We start from the raw sequence: 26,214 nt of genomic DNA on the forward strand, positions 1-26,214 counted from the left end.
ATCAGTCAGGGTCCAATCAGGAGAGATAAGCCACATAGTAATATGAATAGAGAAAGTTTAATATAAAGGGACATTGGGGGAGAGGGCCTAGATTCTATAAAGGGACATGATAATTAAATTTGGGGCCAGCCTCTGGCTTTCCCCTAAGTTGTAGGAGTAAGCCTCAGTTAGAGAGTACTCCCAAGTGGGCACATTATTTACTCCTGTATATATCTCCCCAACCAAGACATAAACTTTTTGTGGTCATTTTTTTTACTATCTCTTTTCCTTTTCTCCTCATATTCCCATCATCAAGACCAGTCAAGCCCACCCTTTCAGAGTCTCCCCACCCACTGCTTAATCTCCATTCTTGCTGCCATGGGAGTCCAGTCCTCCTCACCTCATAGTTACTGTACAGGAACCATGTTCCACAAGGTCACTCATTCAACAGCCTGGCCCTGTGCAAGGTGCTGAAGATATAGACATGAATTGACAAACCCTCCAGCCTGACATCCATATCTTTGCCAGGACAATCTTCCCTCCTTTCAGCAAGTCAGTCCCCTCCTCAGGGACCTATAAAGGCATGCTGTTGCCTACCCAATAAATTTTAAATTCATACTTTGCTTTCTTTCATTCACTCAAGTGTTACTGAAGGGTTACTACGTGCCAGGCACTGGTACTAGGTATAAAGGTGGACAAACTAGGCACGGGCCCTGTCCTCAAGGAATTTAGTCTAGGGGGGAAGACAGACGTAAAAGCCAAAATCACAAAAATAATTATATAATTACTATTGTTTAATTACAATTATTGTGAACAATATGAGGGGTGCTTATAAGAGTATATAAACAAGAGATCTGATCTATTCTAAAGCAGGAAGCAAGACAAGGCCTGAGATCTGAGTAGGAGCCCAGGTTTAGGTGTGTGTTGGGTGGAAGGTAGTTGTTAAGTGTCCCAGGAAGAGGGAACAGCTCATTCAGAGGTCCAGCTTTGAGCATACATGGGGCATGAGAAACTGTATGCCTATAGCATAGCAAACAAGGGAGAGAGTGGCAGATAAGGAATGAATCATGCAGTGAATTGCAGATTGTATTAAGGTTTTTGGACTTTGTCCTAAAAGTTCTGAGAAGCCATTGATGGTTTCAAAGCATGTTATACCATGACCTGACTTACATTTTTTTCTCTCAACATTTTATTATGAAAATGTTCAAACAGTGAAGAGAATTGTACAATGAACACCCATATTGCTGACTCACATAAATTTTACAATTAACATTTTGCTCCTGACTTAATTTTTAAATTACATCACACTGACAAGTATGTAGGTGTTAAAAAGGAGGAAATAAATTTAATCTCTTCATCCCAGGGAGGATACAAAAAAGTTTAGAAATGGTACAGCCTAGCTGATAAAATGTTTAGAAATTATTAAATGCACAAAAGCACAAGGGATCATTGCAAAATTCCAAACACAGTTATTGGGGAAAAGTGTACTAGAGTTGTTTTCTCAGATACACCCTTTATCATTTCATCTTTGTGAACTATGATTCCAGGTCCAAGGTTATATTTTTATTTTTTTATAACCTGATTTCCTCTTATTAGAACTTGAAATACAGTGTTTAAAGAGGTAAAAACTCCACAAACACTTTAGTTTCTAAGATAATTTGCACTTCACCAGATAAGTGAGTTGATGAAGCCCTGACAAATGGTGATGAGAGGAATGGAGAAAAAAAAGACAAATTTTAAAAATGTATGGGAAGTGGAATTGATGAGAAGTGTTAATTAATTAAATTAGGGAGAGAGAGAAGAAAGTTTTAGCAGAGATGTTTCGAGGGCAAAGGAGGAATAGATTATTAAAATGCTTATTTTAATTTTGGATATGCTAACTTTTGTAAGCCTCTGAAGTATCCGGGTAAATATTCCAATAAGCAACTAGAATTTAAACATGGAACTGGAGGGGTGAGGGATGTTCAAGTCTAAAAATACAGATTTGGAAACCGTAATCATATACGTCCCTGATTGAAACCATGAAAGCAGATGAGGTTGGCTCTGGAGAGTATGCAAAAAGAGAGGACAATTGTCACCTTGAGTCATCACGAAATCTCCAGGTCTCAGGTACCTTAAAAACCTAATACTGTTCCAGATGACTATTTATTTATTTATTTATTTATTTTTGGCTGCATTGGGTCTTCGTTGCTGTGCATGGGCTCTTCTCTAGTTGCAGCACGCAGGGGCCACTCTGTTGCAGTGCGCGGGCTTCTCATTGTGGTGGCTTCTCTTGTTGCGGAGCACAGGCTCTAGGCGTGCAGGCTTCAGTAGTTGTGGCACGTGGGCTCAGTAGTTGTGGCTCGCAGGGTCTAGAGCGCAGGCTCAGTAGTTGTGGCACATGGTCTTAGTTGCTCCACTGCATGTGGAATCTTCCCAGACCAGGGCTCGAACCAGTGTCCCCTGCACTGGCAGGCAGATTCTTAACCACTGCGCCACCAAGAAGTCCCCAGATGACTATTTTAAACAAGCAAGAATCAAACTGCCACTTCTTACAACTCAATAATAAAAGTAATAATGGGCAAGGTATCTGAATAGACATTTCCCTAAACAAGATCTACAAATGGCCAATAAACACATGAAATATGCTCAACATCATTATTAGGGATAGGCAAATCAAAACCACAATGGCATACCACTTCACACCCACTAGGGTGGCTATAATTAAATGGCAGCTCCTCTAAAAGTTAAACATAGAGTTACCATACAATCCAGCAATTCCATTACTAGGTATATTCCCCAAAGAACTGAAAATATATGTTCATCCAAAAACTTGTACATGAATGTTCACAGCAGCATACTTCATAATAGCTAAAAAGTGGAAACCACTCAAAAGTCTACCAACTGATGAGTGGATAAATAAAATGTGATACATTTATACAACGAAATATTACTCAGCAATAAAAAGGACTGAAATAGTGATACATGCTACAGCACAGACGAACATTGAAAACTTTATACTGTTAAAGAAGCCAGTCACAAAGGATTTCATATTACATATACGATTCCATTTATAGGAAATGTCCAGAATAGGCAAAACTATAGACAAAGCAGATTTTAGATTCCTTAGAGCTGGGAGGGTTGTGTGTGTGTGTGTGTGTGTGTGTGTGTGTGTGTGGGAGGGAAATGTGAGGGGGAAGATGTACCAGGACTATTAATGACAGGTTTCTTTTTGGGGGTGATGAAACTGTTCTGAAATTGTGATGGTTGCACAACTCCGTAAATACAAAAACCACTTGAATTGTACACTTTAAACAGGAGTATTGCGTGGCATGTGAATTATATCTCAAGAAAGCTGTTTTAAAAAATCAAATGGCCCTTTACAGGTATCAAAGTACCTCATCAGCTGGGTACCATACTTTGTTTTTTCTAAAGGGAAACAACAGGCCCAGAGGGATGTCTGAACTTCCAAGTTTGGACTCTTTCCACTATGTCATGTTGTTGGGTGATGGCATAATTAATCTTCACTCCTTGTGACACCGCTATAGCTGTACATCTCTCTAACGCAAAATCTTAGTTTGCAAATGTATGTTTAACAGTTCTCCCTTATTAGACCACTAACTTCAGATTAGAGATTGTGTCTGATTTCAATATATCAGGATCTGGTAAAGTGCTTTGGTATTTAACAGATGCTCAAATGAAGGGTTTTCAGGTAGGAAAGATCCACAACTGAAGCTACAGAAAACCAAAGTAAAGCACGGAACCCAGTATACGGACATCCTCCCTCTCCAACCAAATGAAGACACAAAAAAAGAGAAACGAACAAAGCGGAAGAACGGAAATAAGGATGGGAGAAACGGCGGGCCTCTCCTCCCTCCCTTCCCCCACGACAGCTTCCCAGAAAGTTCCAGAAGAGAGTCAGGCGTGGCCGGTGACATCACCACGCCCCGTGGCGACAACCACTGAGGCCACTGGCACGCTTTCTTTCCCGCCTCAAAAAGACCCGGAGATGGGGTTAGCGCGGCGCGAGGGGCGGAGCTTACGTCACGTACAGTTCGGGACGCGCCACTGCTGGAAAGGGAAAGCCGAGGGCGGAGGGGCGGAGCCAAGAAAGCGCGCCTTCTGGGAGGGGGTGGGGCCTGGTTAAAGAGCGCCGCGTCACATCCGGGAGACTTAGAGCCCGAGCGGAGGTGGTGCGGAGCGTTTCTCCTCTCAGCGGCTCGGGAACCAGTGCGTGGTGCGGGGCCGCAGCTGAGCCTCTAGATAGAAGGCGCAAGAGGTTGGCAGCTTCGATTGAAGCACGTCGGGCGGCGACAGCAGCTAGAAGTCATGAGCGACAGCGGCGAGCAGAACTACGGCGAGCGGGTACGTAGCGGTGGTGCAGGGGGCGGCTGTGTGGTCCCAGCTTCTTGCATCTGTTTCCAGGCCCGTCGGCCTCGGACCGGGAGACTGGGGCGATTTCGACTCCGAAGTCTGAGACCGGGAGGGATGGGAGTCAGAGGTTTAAAAGCCCTAGTGGATAGTGTCTTTATCCGTGAAGGAGGCCGCCGGCGGGTTTAGGTGGCCCTTTACCCGAAACGGCGGTTTTTTCCGTTATGGGGGTGGGGGGGAATTAAAAATGGCCGCTGCGTCCCCTCCGTGGTGGGGGAGGGGAGCGGTATCTCGTTTCGCCGTTGCTCTCCTGTGAAACCTCGCCGCAGCCATCTTGGGCTGGCGGGCCGGGCGCGCTGCCAGAGGCACAAAATGGCGGAGGAGCCGCGCGACAACCTCCAGGCCGCGGGGGAGGGGGCGGGCAGAAAGGCAGCGTTCTTTGGGATTTTTTTGGTCAGAATTTAGGTTAAGACAGGATCATATTCCGGGCCCCGAAAGGATTGGAATCTAGGGTGTTCTTGGGGGCCTCTTTTAAAATGGGAAAACTAGTCTGGGGTAGGCTAAGTTCTGGACCCGTTAGTTTGAGGGGATTGCGCGCGAGCTTTGTGTTCGGCCTAAATGGAGTGCTTTTCTTTGATACCGAAAGGGCTTTCAAACCCAGTATCGTTTTCGGTATACAGAGTAGACCACGGGGTCGCTGAGATTTTCTTGTTTGAGGGAGTAGATTTTTTTCTGCGAGATGGTGGAGAAGTTGGCGGGCAGCAATTTACGGCGCCGTTGTTTTCTTTGTTTTGAGGCATTCCTATTCTGTGAAGCACAAGTTGTGTTGATGCACTTTTTAAAGTTTCCACTCCAAAATGTGGGGTTCGGTGAGGGTTGGATGAACTGCAGAAATAAAGTTCCCGGGCTTAGAAAGCATGATATAAAGCTTGGTTGCGGGTCCGTGAGTACTAAGATGCAGAAATGTCGGTCTTGCCAGGATCTTGCGTATTTGGAGGTTTGTTAGAAGGGTAATAAAAAGCACCATGGAACTTGATTTTTTTTTTTCTTTTACTTGATGGTATTAGGTTGGGTGTTCTTACAGTTTATCTGTAATTGTCAGGTAAATCTACTTAAATATCTTCTCAAACTCATGAAACAAATTCTAGTTGGTTCATTAGAAGGGCGGTTTTATAGAGAAATTTCTTAGCCCTTGGAGTCTTAGTGAATTTACTGTGTAACTTCGGAGCCAAGTCTGATTAATTTGGTTTGAACTAATCAGGCCCCGCCTTTACCTATGCAGATCAGTATTGGCTTTATATGTTTTTCCGTAAAACGATTGATTGCCACTGTCACCAGTGTGTGTGCGATTATTTTTTAAGCTCGCTCTTAGGGTGAGAAAGCATGGATCAAGTTCACAAGTTGTTAAAGCTGTGGGTTATGGTTTCTGCCGGTTGAATATACTGTCGAAACTAGGCGTCGGTGTTTGGACTGGAAAGCAAATGATAATTTTAGTCTTCAGCTATTAAAACAATTATAGGATACTTTTGCATTGATTTGAGACTACAAAATGGTCTCTGACTAGAGCTCTCAGTTGAATAAACCTGAGTAAGTTACTTGTGATGGTGTGCTTGAGAAGATGAAAAATTCCCCAAGGGAAAGTTAGGGTATTTTCTACGTAAGGGAGGAAACAATTTCAAGAATTAGGTCCTGGTTTGAGGCAGCTCAAGAGACATTGTCATCCCGCTAATCAAGTTTTTGAATTGGTACTTTTTGTTAGTAGAATATACATCCTAGTTATATCGCAATCCCGTTACATAGAATGGTTATTCAATAAATTCTTATGGATGGAGACAAAGTAATAAAAAATTTAAAGGTACATGTTAGAAATTGATATTTTGTCTTACATAGAGTCTTGACTTCTTGGAAGAGTTTTTGTGAACTCTGACGTTGTGGAGTACTTCCACATTGTTTTCTTTGGTGTTTGTTTTGTATGTAGATTGTTTTCCAGTTGGTTTATTGGATCCTGAAATGGTTAGACTATACCTAAAACAAATACGTTTGGGACTCCCAAAGAATGCGTGGCAAAACCATAAAGCTCAGTGGAATGATTTAAATATAATGCCATTAAAAACACTAGGTAGAACACTCAGGTCTGATTGGCTAGAAACTTCCTTTTGAAAGTGCCTGAAAACAGTGGGAAAACCGTTGCATTTGGGGTAATAATCTTGGACATGGCCTGCTATGAATAGCTTATCTGGAGCCTGAAAAATTACTTTCATTCCACTCTGAGTTTTCAAACATTACAAATTGTTGATGTAAATCACTAATACCTACCAGTTTAATCAGCTAATGTTAACGTAATCACTAAAATCTTATCAGCTGGAACCACCTCCTGCCCCACCATAGCCACCGGCCCCGCTGTTCTAGAAATGTTTCTTCTTCTCCTTTAGACTTTATTATAAGTTCGATTCCTATACAGACTGGGGTGGAGTGCGAGCAATAAATTATCCTCGACTTGGTTGTTGATAGCGTGTTTACTTATTGCGTGAATATTGACACTTAGAGTTGTGGTTCCTTGTGTTCCTTTGTCTTGTTTTAAGTGTGCAGCTAGGGTGCGTTCCTGAATTTTTGTGGTTCGTTTCACACTTTCAGTTACGGCAGAATCTACCTTTTACCTGTATCTGGGATTTTTCATGTCAGAGTTGATAGATTTAAATTAAAACCTGTTTCTAATTAGAGCTGACTTCCCTGATCTGGCCAAATCCATGTTAAAGTAAGATATTATTCATTTCCAAGTTCTAGTTTCTTCCAGTCATTTCCCAAAATTGCTCACATTTTTTGCAAAGCACCTTTGGAAAAAAGAGAGGTGCTTTTAGCAGATATGTCATGTCACAATTTGGGAGAATAAGAACATGATAGAGTCATGTAGCCAAGTTTAGAGGTGCATGGTAATTGTGAGGGGGGTGGTAAATAAATCTTGTAAGGCCCAATTATGGTCACACTCTTTAGGGTGTGGTGACGTTTGTTCTTGGCACTGGTTTAATGTTCTACCCTCCTAATTTCTTTAGCTTGTACAAATGGGTCTTTACCTAGAGAAACCAGGAACTAAGGAAACGCTATTTGTATGGACCAAATCATTTTAATTTGTCTGCTATCAAGATTGCAATAAATACTCTTGATGGTGTCTATTTTTGTAGAAGTAATGTGTATACAATATAGATATATTATCTTTAGTCTTACTCTTTGTAGAGATGAATAGCATCTGGATACTGTCCCATCAAACTGCCTTTCAGATTCTGCAGTTTTTTTCCTCTTCTGCTTAATCTTGGGTTGTCTTTTTGAATTGTTTTTAGCTCCTAACTCTAAATCCAAATTTTGAAAACTAAAACATCGATCTGTGTCTTCCTAGAGGATTAAATTAATGTTGGTGGGAGGAAATAGTTTTGTTTCGGTGTGAGTCTGGTTAGGCACAAGTCTCTTGAAACCAGGTTGAAGAATATTTTTCTTGGTCTTAACTAAGAATGATTTAATGTTACGGATATGGCCTGGAACTAGAAGGTGGCATGTTCATGCTGAAATTACAAGTAATTATAAGGTAAGTACTACTGGTTTTGTGAAAAGAGTGAAGAGGAATTCAGAAGATGAGAGGTGTGTTAAATGGAATTTGCCTTGTACAGCTTTTTCCCATTCTTTATCTCCAATAAAATCCAAAGCTTGGTAAATATTAATACTTGCGTAGTTGTTGACATTTTGCCCAAGAGGACAATGCTACAGTTGTGTATATCTTTTGAGCCTTAGCATTGCATATTATGTTGATCAGTTTTTTACTCATACTTGTATTATTTTCTTATGACCTACAGTGATGGGGTGATTGGGAATTTTAAGTGTTCACCCAATTTAGTTTTTTGGGGGAGGGTGTCACTTAGTCTTGTTTTTAAGCTGGGGTTGGGGAGTTCTTCATTATAGCAAATTAGTCTTCAAATTCCCCCAAAATCTTTGCTTTGAATTGGGTTTTGGAGGTTACATTCTGATTTTTATCTGCAAGATTGCTGAATATGACAGCATGGATGAGGACCCTTTTTGGGTTGTTTTTTGTTTTTTTCCTTAGATATTATATTAAAAAGTAGTCTTCTGAAACAGTAAAACATACTTGCGCTTCTGGAAATTACTGGATGTTTTATGAATGTAAATTCAGAGTCTGTACTGTTTTTACAAGAGATCTTTTAAAAGCTTGGGCTTAGAGCTCATTTAGGCATGTCAGATGACAGTTTTTTCAGAAATTTTCAGTCTTTGAGGATTTTTCTATCCAACCAACCTTCCGGTAGAGTTTAGCTGCAGAAAGAAATAGAATAGTCCTTACGTTGATACTAGCATTGATCTTTATAGCAGATTCAATGTGTTTTTCTTTACCTCCTCCTAGTTTTTAAAATACTACCTTGTCGATCAACCTAATGAGTTTGCACGTTTTTAATGTTACATAAATTCCAGTTGTAGTCCCTAGAATTATTTTAACAAAAATTGTGTTGGTGATGGGACAAATTTCTGCTTATTTGTAAGTAGGATCTCTTAACCATATGTGTATAACATTAGCCCAGTAGTTGTTCTTCTGGTTTTATGAAGTGGCCACTTGAACTTAGCTGAGGTTTGAATGAACCTAGTATTTATATTATCTAGCGGTGTGTTTTGTTCTTCAAATATAAAAGAAGGGAGAATGTTGGGAAGGAGTAATGAAATAGCAGGAAGGCGTCCATATTGAGAACTTGTGGTATCTAGAGCTTTGGCCTCTATTCCAGCATCTTCTGCACCTAAGCCCTGTATTTAAACTTTAGGAGGCCTTAAGAGGAAACTGCTTGGGCATTCTGATTCCACGATTACATTTGTGCTGGCAGTAAACATTTCCCATTATATTTTAGTGATGGATATTAAAACGAATTACTGTGACTCCCTTAAATAAAAAGTTATTTAAATTTTTCTCTGGATTAAATGAGCAATAATTAACATTGAAAAACTAGACTGAAGATTATGCTTACCCTCTTAGAAAAGACATCACAACACTTCCATTATAGCCATGCATGGTTGTCTTTTTGATCAGATAGGTATAAAAATTTATCTCTCACTCTGTCTCTGGTGTTTTGTTTTTTTTTTTTCCGGAAAGTTTTATTTTCAGAAAAACTAGGAGAGGAAATTGTTAAGAGGGAAAGATCATAAGGTGAAGTTCAGGGAGACTAGGATGTTTTATGAGGGCAGTTATTTTGATTAAGGTGTTCAGTAGACACTATTATACTTTATTGATCTGTTAAGTGATATTGAGTCTTTTTAATAATTTCAGGAGGTGAGCTGTAATTTTCTCCCAATATTGCCACCTTTAAAAGTAGGATTGCTCCTTTGGACCGCAGAAGATTTTAATACTTTGTTCATTGAGGGGGGAGATTTTACCAAAAATTCTTTGAAAACACCACTGTTGGATTCAAGTTTGTTCTGCTTTCTTCATAGCTACTTGCATATAGTAGTTGGTTGACTTGATTTGGTCTTTTTAATGATTTTAGTTCTAAATTTAGTAAGTTGGGCCATTTATGTTATAAAATCTCACTAGAGCAGCTTTCTAGGGGTGGGTTGAACACTATAGTCCAAATTTTCAAGTTCCCTGATAATTGTTTTTTTACAGAGCTACTTTTGCAGTTAAAAAATGTGACGTTAAATACATATCTTGCCCTTAGTCACAATTTGTAAACCTCTTCACCCCTCAGCCTTGTCATCGTTGTGCAAATGAATTGTCCGTGCTTTCCTTTCTTGCACTTCTGTATTTACATGTCACTTTTTGACTAGAGATATGCTTTTGACCCTGAACATACTTTCTATTGATGAATACGATAAGAAGTGTGAAATGTAATTATAGTTCTTAAAATGTCAGTTGAACAGTAAATGTTCAGTTGTGCACTTCACATTCAGCTTAAGCATGATAAATCTACTTGGAGTAGACAAAAGAGATTGATTATATATTTTAGAGCCAACAGGAAACTAGTTTCAGTTTTTTGAGCTGCGTATTCTAGCTTTTCTAAAAATCCAAAACAAGAGGGATTTTTTTTTTTTCTAGTTTCAGTTTTGGCACTGGATTTTATCCTGGAGTTTTAAAATATTCTTCATCCTGTTCTTTTTCTATTAAGGTTAATGTTGAAGAAGGAAAATGCGGAAGTCGTCATTTGACAAGTTTTATAAATGAGTATTTGAAGCTCAGGAATAAGTGAAGCTGAAATTTGAAAAAATAAAAGAAAGAATGCATGCTAATTATCAGACCAGAAGTCCCACTTGTAGAATATTGAGCAATTTGTGTGAAGTGGGGAAGATGAAAGAAGTCAGAATTTGAAACGGAAGAATGAAGAAAAGAAATAAAAATGAAGTTAAGATAAGAAGTAATCTGGAATCAGAAAGCACTACGCTAAGTAATTACTAGTCTGTTTATGTGTCCCTGTATATTTTGCTAAACATGCATGCATTATTTGTTTAATAGAAGAAATATATACAGGGTAAAGAAGTGCCTTCCAGGGGAAACGTTTAAATTAGGTAATTCTAATTTTAACTTCTTAGTCAAGTGATTGAAATGCAATTTTAAGAAATAATAATAACCCTTTGTAGTCAAATAAGAGGCAGGAATGAGCTCTTCAGTTTGGGTAACAGCCAGCTTCATGTTGTCTCCTGGATTTTTCATCTCTAACTTTGCTGGTCCTGGGGCATGAGTGAGTACCTCCAGAGTTGGAGTTGGTGGTCTGTCTGTGCCACCCCCCTGGACTCTTAATGCACAGACCCCTATCGTTCAGTACAGAGGAATACATAGTAGAATGTTCTAAGTTTGTCGAAGTTTTCCTAAGGAATGTCACCAGGTTGGTTATAGAACCAAACCCTGAAAATCCAAGCAAAGCGTTGGACAGGATAGTTTCTTTTGGTGTTTATGAAAGCATTAATTTCTTTCTGGATGGCAGTAGTGGAAAGCTGTGACCACTTAGGCCCTAACTTTAAGATGCATGTGTGCTAAATTCACAAGATGATTCTTAATTCTTTTCTGTTTAATTCTTATTCCAGCTCAATGACTGGGGTTACTGCTAAAAAGTTATAGGGGCTTCCCTTAGAATGAGGTGGGTCACATAAGCGAGTGAACAGGATATCTAACTGAAAAGTGGCAAAACTAGTAGGTGTTTATTTCCCTTTTCTGTTATTAACACTTAACCGTTAAAATGATGTGAGAGATACAGATCATGAAGTAGCTTTATTCTGGTTCCCTACTCCGTCCACTTACTGGGGAAATAGACGCCAAAGTTCTGTCATTTCCCCTTCTGTGTGTTTGTTATGTTTTAGCTGAATAGAAAAAAATGATTGGTGCAGTCTTGTTACTTTCAGTTGGATGGGACAAGTGCATGTGTCAAAATAATACCCAGTAGTAGCCAACCAACAGATGGCTTCTTCCCTATTGGGAAAGCCAAGGCTATCACTTCTCCCTGAAATGAAGATAGCCTAAAAAACTTTGAGAGTTGTCAGACCTTAACAGCTTTTGGAAAAAGTGGTCTAAATGACATTCTAGAGGAATCCATTTTCTGAGATTTTAGGGCCTGTTAGTGTCAGATTTGTGCTTTTTGTAATATTTCTGTATCTTGCAAGCAGAAGAAAATTATTTCCATTTATAGGCAATAGTTTCCAGTATTTGCTTTGTCCCGATTATTGCTTTGCAAAACTTGCCACATGTAAACTAATAACATTAAATTGGTAATGTTGATTTTGCATTCTGAATTACAGTTTAGGCAGAAAGCTGAGGCAAGTGATGTGAATGGATGTTATATTTCTATTTAAGCTCATGGATTCTTTTATCAGGAGATCTGAAAGGTCCTTGGGGTCCAATAGAGAAAAGACCTGTTAGTCATAGAAAGGGAAGAAGCAGTTTGGAATTCGATTATATGGCACAAGCTGGAAAGATGTAAAGCAAAAATAAACATTGATGCTAGTGGACCATCTCATCCATTCAGGTTCCTCTCCTGCCCTGGCCAAAGCATCTTTGAGTATGAGAGTGCATCCCTCTACCCCCTGTCTGGGGGGTATGGGGGAGACAGGCCTCTTATCCTGGGGCAGGTGTAAGGTACATGCCCTCAGGAGGGCTGATTAATGCCAGGGGGCAGGTGGGGGCAGAGAAGGTGACAAAAAACAAGGTTTCAGGAAAATGACTTTGTTGGGGAAAAAAATCAGGTAAGAAGTATAAAGCTTGAAATTGATTAAGTCAGTGAGACTTAACTAAGCATCATAAACACCTATTGTGTTTTTAAGAAATACAGATGCCCAACTCCAGACCTACTAACATAAGCTTTAGTTAGGGATGTGTTTTTAAGTGCTAGGTACGTTTACTGCATACCTCTAAGAGCCACTGTTCAAAATGTAATTTAGTGCATCTAGTTTTTAAAATGTATGAGAAACCTAGTGATTGGATGGTTTTTCCCACTTCTTTCATTTCTTTCAGCAAGTTTTTCTAAGATACTGCCATTCTCAGAATAGGTAGACACTGGTTGGTATTTTGTTGGAAGGCTGAGTTTGTTTTTCCCTGATGTGTTCCGTATAGATTGTATATTAGTATATGATTAAGATCCATTCTATAAGAACTTGATTCCCTGAGCAGTTTTCAGGGAATTTTGGCTTTGTTATTCATGCTAACTTTAAGTATATGATCCTTTTCTTTGAGATATTGATGTTCAGAGTAGTGCTTCTTTTGGTGGTAGGATTTTAATGTGTTGACATTTATTGTTTTGACAGCCCTGAAAGTGGACTTGGAATTTTCCTTGCGTGTAGGGGCTTTTCCAGCTGGTTTTACAGATTTGACCATGGACCAAGGTTTAAAGCTAACTTTATGCTTTTAGATTTGGCTAATAATTTTAGTTGTCATTTCTTCTAGACAGGCTAAATATCCTTGCACATAGTTCCAAACCAGCTAATGGCCAACATAACTGCAAAAAGGTTTAACTTTAAGACTACCCTTGACAAGAAAGGTAGGAGGTAGAGGCATTGTTTTCTGTGTTAGCCTAACAAGTGTCAGTACAGAAGGAAAAAAATCTTAGCATTCTGGTGGTTTCCCTTATTCTTGGTCTGAGAAGTGATTGCTCACAAAATGGATCTGCATATAGCCAATTAGTTTTAGAGGTTGAGTGAAAAGTCTTATGATAATTCCACAAATACTGTATCTTTGACCCTTGATCTGCTAGAATTTCATGGGGAAACCTCATTAAGGTTCATTCTGAGGCTAGAAGTACTTTCTTTTTCCTCTTGGACTGGTAAAGCATCTCAGCTTGGAATAAGGCTTTTATGTTTACTGAAGCAAGAGGTTTAAAAGAAGATCTTGACTCTTTCTACTCTTTCTTCCTTTTTCAGATCCCTAGACTGATTCTGTTAACTACAGTTACTTTATTGGTAATCTTTTAACTCTTATTGTGAGGCACCCATATTCTCTTCCTACCAGAGCAAGTTGTTTTCGTTGGTTTCCATTAAAAGTCATGATCATTCCATGAAGTAATCTTTCTAGCATTGGAGTAAACAAAGGTATTTAGTAAATAGCTTTTGGGTCCCTATTTCTACCTTCTCTTCTGGATTAGCTTTTGCCTGTTGAAATGATGGCAGAGAGTGCATCCCCAGTTTGAGAACTTCTTTGTTCGAGGAGGAGGAGGTGGATTGTCCTTTAAAATGTCTCTTCAGAATATTTGCCGGAGAAAGCTAAGGGATTGTTGGTTGGGGTCCCCAAACCACTTTAACCACTTCTAACCACTCCTTGATGGTAAAAGCAGCTGTTTTCACTTATAATTAGGGACCATCTTTGAATCTCTTTACTAACTCATGCCAGGAAGGAGAGGGGGCTGTCGTGTTTCATGTTACTTCACACCATGTTTCATAATGACTTTGAAATCTTACTGTAAAGTTTCTAGAGTTGTTTTGGGTGTAGAGACCAGAACTCATTTTGCCCACTGAGTTAACTCTTACGTTTCCTGTTCTAAACTTTAAGCTTTAATTTGTCTCTTCTGTGTTGCATCATAGGAAGGATCTTCCAAATTTTCTCCACTATGCTTTTAAGTCACAGAACATATTCTAAAATGTTTTGGGCTGTGATTTAAAAGAATTTCGTATTTTCTATCCTTTCAAGAATGGCCGGAGTATTTATTCTGAGGGTCTTCCGTGCAGGGAGGTCTCTTGTGATAACTTCTATGCAACTTCAACATTGATTCTTACCCGTACAGTGACTTACCTGTAATGTTGATTCCTTTTGAGGCTGGTTGTTTATCCTGTGTTGGGCAGGAAGATTCATTAGACTAATGCCTTTTCATTTGGTGAAGATGGATAACCTGGAATAAAGGTTGTCTTGGTTTGATGTTACCTTGGTTAGTATTAGACTGAGTGGATTCTCTTGTCCATTCCACTATTTCTGTTTTGGTGTCTTGGCAGAACATTTCCCTAGGTCCAGTTCTTTCTATACATATTTGCTTTTTCCACTAATTATATGCCTTTGGTTCACTGATGAACTAGTTATCCTGTTTACCCATTTCTTTGCTAGTTTTTTTTAGAAATCTTTTTTGTATTACCTACCTACCAGCTGGTTCCAGTTATGATAGGGGAAAGCTTGGGTATACAGTATATACCTAGATTTCCTGAACTTCCCTTCCTAAACCTAGATTAGGAACCCATGATCTAAACTGTTTTGGTTTTAATATGTCCTTTATGTAACTTTTCTAACTGCTTATTCTCAGTTCCCTATCGATTGGCACTGGCTCATCTACACTTAGCTGAGTAAGATCTCTGGTACCCTCTTAATTCTTACCTCTGCAGTTAATTCACTGCCTTTCTGCTATAGCTCCATCTGGTTGCTTTGAGATTTTTAAGGACTTCCTACCATGGTTAGATGGACAGGCTCTACAGATCTAGTGTCCTTCAAGCTGGTCCTTGCTTTCCACTAGGTTTCTATCTTTCTCTGGGACTTGAAACAGTTACCGTCCTTGTTTTTTTTCCCACTCAGCAATAAATAAAACTTGAGTATACAGTAAGTTTTAATGAATTTCATAGGGTTTTTTTGTTGTTGATGGCAACTTGATTGAAATAGGTGTGAGGTATAGGTGTCATAGTTAATAAGGTTCTTTCTCACCCTAGTCTTTATGGAGTAACATTCCCAAAACAATCCTTGGGCAGTTCCCTTAACTGCTTGGCTTTGGCACCCATTTCTGAAGAGTGGGGTCAGTTAACTCTTATCCCTGCTCCCTAAAAAAAGGTGGAAGTTCAAGTTAATTGGCTTATGTCAATTGGAGCAACGTAACTATTATACCAGGTATATTCAGTTCCTGCCCTTACCTATGTTTTCTTATCTTGGAAGGGGATTGCTTTCCCTCACCATTTATCTCACCACAGCTTATTTGTTTTTAAAGTTGCCCAGAAAGTGTACAAATTAAACTTTTGACATCTACGTGTAGGAATCCCGTTCTGCTTCCAGAAGTGGAAGTGCTCATGGATCTGGGAAATCTGCAAGGCATACCCCTGCAAGGTCTCGCTCCAAGGAAGATTCCAGGCGTTCCAGATCAAAGTCCAGGTCCAGATCTGAATCTAGGTAAGAAAGACTGTCTTGGGATTTTCTTGTTACTCTTAGCTTTCAAATTGGTGTGTGCTTTTGTAAACTAGGAAGATAGAGAGGGTCAGTTCATTTGTTGGCTTATTTAATATTGGTACTAGAAATGAACTTAATCGTTAAGATCTGGGAGATAGAAGACTAAGTGGTTAAGAGCCTGGGTTTTTGGCGTTAGGGTTCAAATCTTACCTCTATTTTTTTCTGGCTTGGGCAGATTACTTAACCTTTTTCAGTCTTAGCTTCCTTATCTATAAAAGGTGAATTAGTAATAGTACCAGTTCTTCAGAATTGTGAGGATTCACTATGAGTTTAAGTGAACTGCTTATTAGTATGGCAAATAGACTGCAGAACATTGGCTTTCAGTAACTGCAATTCTTGATAAATAGGTATAGTCTAGTATGACAAATGTATGTATAAAACAAAAACACCTTAATGCAGCGCTTTTTTTTTTTTTTTTTAATGTTCGTCAAGAGTAAGCTATACATCTTGGTTTGCCCAGGTCAGCCCGAGTTTATGCCTATTGTCAGGCATAATTAACAGCGCCCCCTTTCTCTCTTACAATGTATCCTCCTTGGTTTAAATGACAGTTCATATGATCACTGTAGTTAAGAGTAACTGGTTTTAAAACACTGTTGGAGAAAACTGTGATGGTGATTTTATCTTAAGTGAATAGAGGGCATAATGCAAGAAGCAAGCACAAAAATACAGGGTGGTATTCTGAGGGGTAAAGGTGGGTGCAAGTCAAGCTAGTATGAAATGCATGTTTTAATGGTTTTGGAAAGATAATTGTGTTAAGTTTAATCTCTAAATTATTTTAAGATATGATGGAAGGGAGCTTTAGCTGGTAGTGGTTTTTTGGAACTCTTCCTAACAGAGTAGAAATGATTATATACAGAAGAAAAGTTATCGATCCCGCTATATGCCTGAATTGTGTGTTCCAACTTTTGTAGTTTAACTCTAGAATAGAGTATTGAAAGCCTTATCTTACTGTTAGTTATTTAGTCATAACCTTGAAGCCTTTGTCTTTCAGGTCTAGATCCAGAAGAAGTTCTCGAAGGCATTATACAAGGTCACGATCTCGGTCCCGCTCCCATAGAAGATCCCGTAGCAGATCTTACAGTAGAGATTATCGAAGACGGCATAGCCACAGTCATTCTCCCATGTCTACTCGCAGGCGTCATGTTGGGAATCGGGTAAGATGAAAAAGTTTTTAAAGCAGTGGACTGTTTAAAGCCACTTTATAATAATAAATAATATGTTCCCTTCTTTTTTTGTTTTGTTTGATGTTAGAACTGATATTATTTGACAGTGGAGCTTTAGCATGAGTTACCTGTAGAGCCTATTTAGTGTTTTGAGATTGTCTATTTTTAAAAGACACCACCCACGTAATTGTCTACATTTGTGTTATTGGTCACATTTAAGATATTGTCACATTAACCAAGGTATTGTCATATTAACAGCCGATCAGATAAAAAAAAAAGTCTCCATTATACATTACTATTAGTACACTAGATCATAGGTCTGTATGTTTCATACTAATGTTATTCAAGTTGTCTGGGTTTGTTTTAATACACCTTACAAAATGCTGTCCTGATTTTCCCATTTACTTTTTTTTTTGGCTGTGTTGGGTCTTTGTTTCTGTGCAAGTGCTTTCTCTAGTTGCGGCAAGCGGGGGCCACTCTTCGTGGCGGTGCGGGGGCCTTTCACTGTTGCGGCCTTTCTTGTTATGGGGCGCAGGCTCAGTAGTTGTGGCTCATAGGCCTGGTTGCTCCGCGGCATGTGGGATCTTCCCAGACCAGGGCTCGAACCCGTGTCCCCTGCATTGGCAGGCAGATTCTCAACCACTGCGCCACCAGGGAAGCCCTCCCATTTACTTTTTTTTTTTTTTTTTTTTTTTTTTTTTTTTTTTTTTTTTTTTTGGGTGTGTTGGGGCTTCGTTTCTGTGCGAGGGCTTTCTCCAGTTCCGGCGAGCGGGGGCCACTCTTCATCGCGGTGCGCGGGCCTCTCACTGTCGTGGACTCTCCTGTTGTGGAGCACAGGCTCCAGACGCGCAGGCTCAGTAGCCGTGGCTCACGGGCTTAGTTGCTCCGTGGCATGTGGGATCTTCCCAGACCAGGGCTCGAACCCGTGTCCCTGCATTGGCAGGCAGATTCTTAACCACTGCGCCACCAGGGAAGCCCCTCCCGTTTACTTTTAAGCAAGTTTCTTTCAGGTATTAAGGCTTTTTTATCTTCTACAAGAAGTTCCAAATGAGATGGCATTTAGTGTTTTCATATTGTGATTTCATTGTATAATATAATACCAGTACATCTAAAGGGAGTGTTTGTTTTTGAAAGCGGGATGGAATTTGACTGCAGTAAATGTATGACATAAATGAAACCTTAGGCAAATTCATTACGGCAACTGGAGTGTCAGCAACATTTGGTTCATTATTTTCCTTACGGTTATAATTGCAAGCTACTTAATATCTGTTAAAAACAGTTTGGTACTCATCTTTGGTTACATTTATGTGTGTATATATATAAACACTTTATGTATACGATGTTTCTGTAGAAATAAAATCAGGCTGAACATGCTCTTGTATATCTTTTTGGCAATTTAGAGCCTCCCATTCTGTGAGTGGTATATCTTAATTCAACATTTTAACAGTATGCCGTTTTTTCCCCCTCTGGCTTATAGAGACAGTGCTATTCTGATTATCCATATGTGTGCATATTGTTGAGTGTGTGGCCATTTCTTAGAATAAAGCCCTAGAAGGTGAATCCCTTGGGCAAATTGCCCTCCAATCTCCAAAAAAAAAATGTCAGGTGCTTTTCAGTAGTATGAGCTGCTGTTTCCCGTCCACTTGACTCTAAGTTGAAATTACCCCTTTTGCGGTCTTCCCTACACGTTCTTAAACATGCTTGTGGTGGTGGTGTAACATTAATTTTAGAATAGCATTTTATTGCGTTATCTTTTAGGGTTAGTGTGACATTTTTGGCTAATTTATGCATAGTTCCTTTTTTTTTTTTTAACTTTGATTTATGACACGTTTTAAAGTTCAAAATCCATTTTTCTATTTCTAGGCAAATCCTGATCCCAACTGTTGTCTTGGAGTATTTGGATTGAGCTTATACACTACAGAAAGAGATCTAAGAGAAGTGTTCTCTAAATATGGCCCAATTGCTGATGTGTCTATTGTATATGACCAGCAGTCTAGACGTTCAAGAGGATTTGCCTTTGTATATTTTGAAAATGTAGATGATGCCAAGGAAGTAAGTAAAAGTCTTGTATCTTTGTGAAAATACTAGTCCTATTTTTAACTATTTTTACTTGGATATGGACAGTTTTTGTTTTAGTAACTATATGTAGCTTGAGCTAAAGGAAATGCATTCGTCTGGGAACATATACTGATCAATGTTGAATTTTTTTTAAAAACCTTCTAATGTGGACATTTTCAAATATTTGTAGAGTAACAGAAAAGTATGACAGTTTGGTTCTATATTCCAACTCAGTCCTCTCCACCACATTATTTGAAGTAAATCCCAACATAGCTGTTTCCAGGTGTGTGATATGTGTCTAGATATAGATATTTCTAAAATATAAGAATATTAATACTCATTTGGAATATTTAATCACTGTTTATATCAAATTACTGTTTTTTAAAATTTATTTATTTATTTTTGGCTGCGTTGGGTCTTCGTTGCTGTGTGCGGGCTTTCTCTAGTTGTGGCACGCGGGGGCTACTCTTCGTTGCGGTGTGCAGGCTTCTCATCCTGGTGGCTTCTCTTGTTGCGGAACATGGGCTCTAGGCACATGGACTTCAGTAGTTGTGGCGCACAGGCTTAGTTGCTCTGCAGCATGTGGGATCTTCCTGGACCAGGGCTTGAATCTGTGTCCCCTGTATAGGCAGGCAGATTATTAACCACTGCACCACCAAGGGAAGCCCTCAAATTCCTTTTTTTGTTGTTGTTTTTTTAAAAATTTTTGGCTGCATTGGGTCTTTGTTGCTAGGCACGGGCTTTCTCTAGTTGTGTCGAGCAGGGGCTACTCTTCGTTGTGGTGCGCAGGCTTCTCATCGCAGTGGCTTCTCTTGTTGCAGAGCACGGGCTCTAGGTGCGTGGGCTTCAGTAGTTGTGGCGCATGGGCTAGTTGCTCCGTGGCACGTGAGATCTTCCTGGACCAGGGATGAAACCCGTGTCCCCTGCATTGGCAGGCGGATTCTAAACCACTGCGCCACCAGTGAAGTCCCCCCCAAATTACTTTGTAAAATGGAGAAAAACATTAAAAAGTGATGAAGCTATGACTATGACTCAGGAGAAAGGAACTGGTTTTGAATGTATACTAGCAAGTGATTTTATATTTAGAGTTAAGTTGACTTGAGGCAAAACATAGGAAGTAATTTTTCTTTTTTGGCCGTGCTGCATGGCTTGCGGGATCTTAGTTCCCCAACCAGGGATTGAACCCAGGCCATGGCAGTGAAAGCACTGAGTCCTAACCACTGGACTGCCAGTTAAAATTTTTTATTATGTAGACTAAAGTAAAAATTCAGTGTGAGAATCTAGGCCACATTTAAGAAATCTGGACTTTAGATACATACAGTATAAGGAAAAGCTTGAGAAACTTAAATGACAGGCCATCTGAGGTCAATGTTGAGATGAGTAATTGAGTTCTAAATGAGATTATATGGTTATGCATTTTCTTTTATATGTATATGTAACTTTGTCAAGATTATACTAATTTTTAAAAACCATTTTAAAATAAAGCTGATCTACTAAAGGAAGAATTGAAAGCTGAATGCAAGTAATTATACTTTAAGAGATTTAAGGGATGCTTTAAGATGTCGTTCACTTCATTTTGATAATAATTGAACAGTATAAGCTTCCTGGTTTCCCTAAATTTTTTTTTTTTTTTTTGCTACAGGACCAGAGTTCACTTTCTGAAAGATAGCATATTTTGTATCTGAATCAGTAGTGCCAGAAACTGTCTTGAGGCAGAAACAATCAAACTAGAAAATAGCATACTTGGAATTAGAAGTTTAAATTCTATTTAGGTGGAGGGGTGTTTCTTTAAATTGTGAAACTGCTAAGTCTTTGGAATGGGATATTTTTTTCTGAAGTACATACTGTTTTATTCAGTCTGTGTTCTAGATGAAAGAACTATATGTAATTCAAGCTTTCTTCATCCCAACCTTTTGCTTCCATAGCAAGGAGCCATAAACTTGTGTAAAGGATTAGACAGTAAATATTTTGGGCCTTGTGCACCATAAGATCTTAATGACAACTTTTCAACCCTGTCATTGTAATGTAGAAGTAGCCATATAATATGCAAATTAATGAGTGGGGCTATCTTTCAGTAAAACATTTATGGTCACTGAATTTTGAATTCCATTTATGATGAAATACTATTGATTTTTTTCCCTCACCCATTTAAATTCTTAGCTCATGGGTCATAAGTTGCCAGCTATGTACTGCTTTAGAGCTACAAGCACTGTGTTAGATAAAATATTTCATGGGTTAAATTGGCTTTTGTGGTTTTTTGGGTAAGCTTTTCTGGGCTAGCTTTTATAAATAAAGATTTAATAGGCGGAAAAGCCTATTAATAAGCTGTCAGCCATAATGTTGTGGCCTAGCTGAAACATCCAGTTGGACCCTGTTTATAGCTGTTGGATAATTTGGGGCTTTGTCCAGGGTGTATATAACAACTTTACATACCTTTTGAAGGCGAAAGAGCGTGCCAATGGAATGGAGCTTGATGGACGTAGGATCAGAGTTGATTTCTCTATAACAAAGAGACCACATACCCCAACACCAGGAATTTACATGGGGAGACCTACCTAGTAAGTTTATTTTCAAGGTTGTTAAAAATACTGACAGTTCAGTTTGTTCAGTTCCTCCAAGAACTACACATAGTTGGGGGGGGGGGATCTTTGGCATTTCAAACTGGCTAAAACTCAAAGTCAATACAGTATATTCAGTGGAAACATTCTGTTGGTACCACACATTTTGATTGGTATCATTTAATAGATCACATCCCACTTTTATCATAAAGAAATGCCATAGATTTGGCTTTGCTGGGTAATTGATTTTCACCAGACCATTTTTCCCACGCTGGAAACTTAACCATCATTATAGGTAAGATTTTAAGTTCGTACAAATCTTACTTACTGTTGCTCATAGTGGCAGCTCACGCCGTCGAGATTACTACGACAGGGGATATGATCGAGGCTACGATGATCGGGACTATTACAGCAGGTCATACAGGTAAGTTAAGCATAATACAAAGTTTAAGTTGCCAAAAAATTGAAGGACAAGCCAGCTCTTCTCCTGAATCAGTTGCAACATAATTTAAAGCAGCACTATACATACCTGAGTTTAGCCTTTGATACAAGTCATTACCTTTAATACTAACGTCCAGGCCCAGAGTTTACACTAGGTGTTCGTTTTGGCCACACCATGCAGCATCTTAGTTCCCTGACCAGGGATCGAACCCTTGTCCCCTGCATTGGCAGCATGGAGTCTTAACCACTGACTGCCAGGGAAGCCCCTAAACTAGATTTTATGGTTATATGTCTTTTTAATTTATCTTTGTATGTATATTTTTTAAACACCAAGTTGTAAACCAACTGAAATCCTTGGTTTCAAAACATGACAGTGAAAACAAAATTATAGACTATACTTCAGTTTTTTCCCCCTTTTTTGTTTTTATAAATTTATTTATTTATTTATTTTTGGGTGTGTTGGGTCTTCGTTTCTGTGCGAGGGCTTTCTCCAGTTCCGGCGAGCAGGGGCCACTCTTCATCGCGGTGCGCGGGCCTCTCACTGTCACGGCCTCTCTTGTTGTGGAGCACAGGCCCCAGCCGCGCAGGCTCAGTAGTTGTGGTTCACGGGCCTAGTTGTTCCGCGGCATGTGGGATCTTCCCAGACCAGGGCTTGAACCCGTGTCCCCTGAATTGGCAGATTCTTAACCACTGCGCCACCAGGGAAGCCCCCCTTTTTTGTTTTTAAAGTGAATTTCATCAGCTGTATTTTGAATGTCATTGCTTTATAAAGCAATGTTTGGTATCTAAGGAATCGTGCACTGAAGGGCAGGGGAAGTTGATTCTTGGAAGAATCCAAAGAAGTAATTATTTAAGGACAATAATTTAGTGTAATAATGGTAAGAAGTTTATTACCAAAAATAATTGATTTTTTGGGGGGGGTTGGCAGGGAAATGTTCATGACACTGGGAATACTTCGAAAGGCGAAAATGAAGTAAAGTTCTCTATTTTATTAGCAACAGCAGGTAATTCAGACCCTGCCTTGCTTGTCAAAATGTAAATTGTGTAGTAAGTATTGACCACAACAGTTAATCCTTGACACCTTATTTTAGTGTGGTGTTGAGGTGTGGATGTCTTTTTTTGCACACTATTCAGTAATGTTTTAAGAAGTTGACAGTCCTGACATTTAACACTGACAAAAAGAAACTTTCTTAAAAGTAGCATTTCTGTACTGAGTGACACTTAAGGGATTGATTTGTGGAGGCTGCAAAGATTAGGGTCTTAATATTTTATTTTTATTTTAATTCATATGAGCATTTACTTCTAATGATATTCATTTTAACCACCAGGGAGAGCTCTATGCCAGTTTGTAAAGAGGTGGCAAAAGCAGCTAGCTTTCACTTCTGCGAGTTTTAATTTTATTGCATGAATTGTGTACTTTCAAAAATTTTTTAATGAATATATGTTGCTTTTCTGCCTTCACAGAGGAGGAGGTGGAGGAGGAGGAGGATGGAGAGCTGCTCAAGACAGGGATCAGATATACAGGTATGCCAGGAGAAGATTTGAAAATCTGTACAATAGTAGAATGGCTCACATAAAGACATTTTCGTTATTAGTATTTTGGTAAATTATAGTTGGCATTACACAGAATTGGATTGCATGAAGTTTATGAATATACTGTAACTGAAGCCACATGACAGTGTGTACATGGCTTAATTTGTGTGTTCACAGAAATTAATTGTGCTTACACTAGGTCATTTACTCAGTGGTACCATTTTGTACCTTAACATGAGATATGGCAGAAACTAAGATAATAAGTATCTCAGAATAGCAAGTGAGTATTCAAGTTGATCTTTCTTACACAGAACTAAATCACTTTGAAGCACTATGAATGAAATTTTGTTTTGGGTGCTCATAGGGTATAGTTAAAATTAGTGGTAAAGATTTTTTTTTCTTCTCTAAGCCATTTTAAATTCTGTTAAGTATAATGTTAATTAGCAGATCAGTGGATCAAATATAGCAAGGAGTATTCAACCTCTGATAGTTTGAGGGGTTATTTGGTACTGGGCCTGATAGTGTGCTTCATTCTCAGGACTAAAACAGACCTTGAAATCCTGTGACTAATGCAATATTTTTCAAGGTCAGTGAGGGTCTTTTAGTTTTGGAAAGTGACAAAGGGATCATATATAATCCCGGTAGTCTTAGATGGTGTTGCATTTATTTACAGAAGACGGTCACCTTCTCCCTACTATAGTCGTGGAGGATACAGATCACGTTCCAGATCTCGATCATACTCACCTCGTAAGTTTTTATTGATTTATATGATTTTGTTTATATATTATAATAGCATGGCTTGCTGTGACTTACCAAACACAGCAGATAATGGGTTAATTCAATTAGTTTTATCTATATTTATCTCCAACTTTTGGTTCAAGGAAGTATAGGAAAACAACCCTTGGATCTTACTCTTGTTGCTTATTAAAATAGTAAATATATTCTGTCACCATTTGTAGCTTTTCTTTTTAGGAGTCCTTGTAATGTTTGTACAGCTTGGAAACATTTGAGTGACTTAAAACTTTAGCTTTCAGGTTGCGTTAGATATACTCCCAGCTGTTTCTGTTTAACATTGGTCGTCTTAGTGTAATCTTTATGTGAATGTTTTCCTCTATTTTCGCAGGAGAGAATCTGGTGCATAGGAATTTCCTGATGGCAGAGTAGTTTAAAGTTCTCAACATTAAAAGTACACACTTGAGTATTGAAGCATATTTATTTCTTTTCTTCCTAGGTCGCTATTAAAGCATGAAGTTGAAGACTTTCTGAAACCTGCCCTAGAGTTGGGATATTGTTTGTGGACAATATTTTTTATTGTCTCCTGTTTAAAAAGTGAACAGTGCCTAGTGAAGTTAGGTGACTTTTACACCTTTTATGATGACTACTTTTGGTGGAGTTGAAATGCTGTTTTCATTCTGCATTTGTGTAGTTCGGTGCTTTGTTCAAAGTTAAGTGTTTTCAGAAAAGTATGTTTTGCATGTATTTTTTTACAGTCTAAATTTTGACTGCTGAGAAGTTTCTATTGTACAAAACTTCATTTAAATGGTTTTTCTACTGAATCCAGGGTATTCTGAAGATCGAAGCCTGTGTAAAATGCTACCAAATGGCAAAAAGCAACAATAAAGTTTGGTTTTTACTTTTCTTTCTAACATATCAATGGTTAGCAGAACTGTTCAGAATAGACTGTCAGTAGTAAATTCAAGACAAAAATGCCCGTTTTCTTCCAGTCCATAAAACATACCATACTTAATATACCTGCAATTAAGTGATAAAAATTATGCTCTGTAACTCTATACTGCTAGTATTAGACCTAAAGATCTTTCAATACAGCAAATGCTTAATGCTTAATATAAATGTGAATTTGTCGGCGTTTATATAATCTGTATTATATATATAGCAGGGAATAAGAGTTACACAATGAATGCCTTTAAAAGGCTATTTCTTAAAGCTGTTACAAGGGGATAATGGTATTTCAACTAGTGATCAGCAAGTGACAATACATTCCACCACAAATGTACTCTTGTTCTTCTAGCTTTTAGATTATATGGAAAAACTGGGTGCTTCAGAGTTTGAGAAAAAGAGAAGGGAACACTACACCTGTGTTGTGGATGAACTGAAGACTTTGCCTGTTCATTTTTTAAATATTATTTTCAGGTCCTTTGCTTACCAAAGGAGGCCCAATTTCACTCAAATGTTTTGAGAACTGTGTTTAAATAAACGCAAATGAAAAGAGTAAAAGGCTGGTACAACTCAGTTTATAAAGATTTTATTTTAACCTTGCTACATATATAATTAAGAGTTCTTTTGGACTCAGTTGTATTTTTTGTTGTTATTGTTGTTTTAAATAGATAAATTGTGTATTCCTGGCAGATAAATCGAAGTGAGTAACTAGGTAATGGAGTGATCATCTCCACACTTGCCCTGAAGGTGCCTGAAATGCACATTCTTCTTAGTTTAGGTTATTTTCATGGTCACTTCTAGCAAA

At 38.7% G+C, this 26,214-nt stretch overlaps 1 protein-coding gene across 2 annotated transcripts; it reads left to right on the top strand.

The window, feature by feature from the left end:
- The first annotated feature begins 4,130 nt into the window (after positions 1 to 4,130).
- TRA2B (transformer 2 beta homolog) lies at positions 4,131 to 25,378 on the top strand. Of its 2 annotated transcripts, XM_061194380.1 has the most exons (9): positions 4,131 to 4,323; positions 15,789 to 15,922; positions 16,971 to 17,133; positions 19,006 to 19,194; positions 21,643 to 21,758; positions 22,099 to 22,182; positions 23,664 to 23,723; positions 24,406 to 24,479; positions 24,964 to 25,378. In XM_061194380.1, exons 1-9 carry the CDS (start codon positions 4,288 to 4,290, stop codon positions 24,972 to 24,974), a joined length of 867 nt encoding a protein of 288 aa, XP_061050363.1. In that variant the 5' UTR covers positions 4,131 to 4,287; the 3' UTR covers positions 24,975 to 25,378. The 2 variants fall into 2 exon arrangements, with proteins under 2 accessions (XP_061050363.1, XP_061050364.1); XM_061194381.1 differs by lacking the exon at positions 15,789 to 15,922.
- The last annotated feature ends 836 nt before the right edge of the window (positions 25,379 to 26,214 follow it).

The sequence above is a fragment of the Eubalaena glacialis genome, chromosome 6, assembly GCF_028564815.1.
Source record: "Eubalaena glacialis isolate mEubGla1 chromosome 6, mEubGla1.1.hap2.+ XY, whole genome shotgun sequence".
NCBI lineage: Eukaryota > Metazoa > Chordata > Mammalia > Artiodactyla > Balaenidae > Eubalaena > Eubalaena glacialis.

Bases quoted from the DNA above. Each gene is read 5' to 3' on its own strand.
- TRA2B (XM_061194380.1), top strand. From the start codon at position 4,288: ATGAGCGACAGCGGCGAGCAGAACTACGGCGAGCGG. The intron at 4,324-15,788 runs GTACGTAGCGGT...ATCTACGTGTAG, and splicing joins AGCAGAACTACGGCGAGCGG to GAATCCCGTTCTGCTTCCAG. The intron at 22,183-23,663 runs GTAAGTTAAGCA...CTGCCTTCACAG, and splicing joins TATTACAGCAGGTCATACAG to AGGAGGAGGTGGAGGAGGAG.